Source organism: Trachymyrmex septentrionalis, unplaced genomic scaffold (assembly GCF_001594115.1).
Source record: "Trachymyrmex septentrionalis isolate Tsep2-gDNA-1 unplaced genomic scaffold, Tsep1.0 scaffold210, whole genome shotgun sequence".
NCBI classification, from domain to species: Eukaryota; Metazoa; Arthropoda; class Insecta; order Hymenoptera; family Formicidae; genus Trachymyrmex; species Trachymyrmex septentrionalis.
In genome coordinates, this window is record NW_017305289.1 from 208,573 (window position 1) to 211,500 (window position 2,928).

General features: G+C 32.9%; 1 protein-coding gene and 1 pseudogene across 1 annotated transcript; one reads left to right on the plus strand and one right to left on the minus strand.

Moving 5' to 3' along the window:
• Positions 1 to 1,262: 1,262 nt before the first annotated feature.
• Positions 1,263 to 1,652, minus strand: LOC108748116 (annotated as a pseudogene).
• Positions 1,653 to 2,061: 409 nt separating this feature from the next.
• On the plus strand, positions 2,062 to 2,677 carry LOC108748108. Its single transcript, XM_018486115.1, has 3 exons — positions 2,062 to 2,085; positions 2,273 to 2,531; positions 2,599 to 2,677. Exons 1-3 carry the CDS (start codon positions 2,062 to 2,064, stop codon positions 2,628 to 2,630), a joined length of 315 nt encoding a protein of 104 aa, XP_018341617.1. The 3' UTR covers positions 2,631 to 2,677.
• Positions 2,678 to 2,928: the final 251 nt, after the last annotated feature.

The following is a 2,928-nucleotide window of genomic DNA, read 5'->3' on the forward strand; positions in this document are numbered from 1 at the left end:
GTGCACAGGTAAGTCTATGTAAATAAAATAAACTTACTTCTTTTAATCTCTTTCATGATGTTGTTTCGTATGCCCCCACGAATCGAGCTGCTGCTTTTATGCTGTAGTCTATAGCAATATGTTCTTTGGCCTTTGTCATTTGCTCCCAAGTGAATTGCTTTCTATCACTTTTCCGTTGATATTTTGATAACATTGTGCCTAAATTATTAAAGTCATGTTACTAATAGTTGGTGTTTGCTGGATCAAAAAGTCTGTTCTTTTTGAAGACAATTCTGAACTACTATACAAACTAACACTATTATCTTAAACGCTAATAGTGTTTCTGATTTACTGATTTCAATCCGACACCAAATCTATGATCTTTTTAGTTGCATTTTTTGCATAATTTAACTGTTTAACTCTTCTTTTGCAGCTATTGTCTATTCTATAATATTGGAAAGCATAGTTGTAAACGGAATGGATCAATAAAGTCGATTATGTGAAGAATATTTGATTGTAATTAGTTATTGTAATTCTTAACTACTTAAAATAATGTTTATAATTATTGTGGAACAGGCATAAAAACAATTACCTTTTTATATGAATTGAAATTTAGATTTAACATTATTTTACATAGAGAATTTGTTTTTAAAACGGAGAATAATACGAGGGCAAGTCAATAAGTTTTTAGAAAAACATAGTAAAACACTTTTTTTGATTGATTTATTTTTATTTCTCCTAGTCTCCTTTTAGATCGATACGTTTGATTTAACGATTCTTCAACTTTGTCAAGCCGTCCGAATAATATGATTTGTCCAACCTTCAAAATAAGCCTCTGTTTCGGCGATGAGCTGCTCTCTGGTGGATTTCCTTCGAACCATTTCTTCAGGTTTAAAAACAGGAAATAGCAGGGGGCTAAATCTGAATATGCTGGATGGAGAAGCAATTCGTAGCGGAATTCGTTGAATTTGACTATCGGTGCCGGGCACGTGTGAACTCGTGCATTGTCTTGATGGAAGAGCACTTTCTTCTTCGCCAAATGGGAACATTTTTTTCTTTCTCTCTAAAATGTTGTTGAAACGACCCAATAAGGCTACGTAGTAATCGCTATTGATCATTTGCTTCGACGGAAGGTAACCGATATGAATTATACCGCGTGTATCCCAAACAATTGTGGCCATCACCTTTCCGGCCGACTTCACGGTCTTCGCCTTTTTCGGAGCTGGTTCATCCAGTGAAGTCCATTGTTTTGATTGTTCCTTCGTCTCGAGTGTGAAGTAATGGATCCATGTTTCATCTACAGTAATGAATCAATGCAGAAATTCATTTGGATTACGTTGAAACATCTCCAAACATTGTTTTGAAATCGTTACACGGTTGCGCTTATGGTCCACAGTGAGCAAACGCGGCACCCATCTTGCCGATAGCTTTTTCATACCCAATTGTTCGTGCAAAATTGAAATCACTGTGCCATGTGATATGCCTGTAGCCTCAACAAGCTCGCGCACTTTCACTCGTCGATCAGTCAAAACAATATCGTGGATTTTAACGATGATTTTTAGCGTAACAGCCTCAATTGGACGTCCCGAACGAGGTGCATTATATGTGGATGTGATGGTACGACCACGTTTAAATTCATTCACCCAATTGTATACAGTCGCAAACGCTGGTGCAGATGTACTATGAACATTATCCAACTCGGTTTTGATTTCTTTCGGCGTTAAACCTTTCATATGTAGATGTTTGATCACAGCACGAAATTCGTTTTTTTCCATTTTGCAAAAAATACAAAGGTTGTTCGCTTTAATCGTCTACAGAAATGAAATTACTCAATGAATTCCGCTCAAAATTTGACAGTAATCAACTGAAAGATGCTATTTGTCAAAAAGTAATATGATACTGGGAGTGCCCTCTGACAGATTTTCTAAGAACTTATTGACTTGCCCTCGTATAACAATTATAAAGTGTTTTTTTTTTAATTTAAATTAGTAATTATAAAATGATTTAATTTTTGTTACATGCCTAGTTGACTTTCGTTTTCTAATTTTCGTATATAAGCATTGCTTACTATACAAATTTAATATGAGTAATCGATTAATAAGTAATGTATGAATTATTTGCTAATTAGATAGTTTTAAATAATATATCAATTATTTATATTTATTCCGAATAATAATCATATTTTCATTTTCTGTGAACAGCATTCGCAATTATTTTATTATATCTATATGTATCTTTTATAAATTAATAATTAATATTTTGTAATACAAAACGTTTTATAATATAATAACAGAGGAGGAAGAAAAAGTTGACGAACGGATTCCAGTTCGACGTTGGATACGTCGAAAATTACACAAAATTAACCACAAACAAAGCGAAATGCAATCATTGTTCTGAAGTATTTAGTTATAAGTATGTACTTGAATTACCTTGCCACCTGAGGTTGGTCTATCCAGACAAATTAACAGAAAAGGAGAAGGAAGATCGTAAAATCAGTTGGATATGGAATTACTTCACACCAGGAAACAATATGACTGCTACATGCAACAGTTGTAATAAAACATATAACATAGTATCAACAACCAGGTGTTTAAATTTACACTTAAAACATGTTCGTAGGTAAGTTCTCACACAGTATATTCAAAAATTGAATAAAATACTGAAGAATGTAAAATTGATAGTAACAGAACAATCAATAGCAAAGGAAAATGTATATGTGTTTAACAATGCACTTATCAACTTGATTTTGGCAAATATGATATAAAAAGGTACGCAAAAGTTTCTGACCAGTGACATTTTGTACTCTAATTTATAAAAAAAAAAGCCTGATAAAATTTTAGTCATTAGCAGGTGTCAGTACAAGATGTGTACAAGATGGTAACGAAATCGTGTCTAACACACACACACATGTAATAACGATTAAAATTTTATTAAACTTTTTTTGTAAAT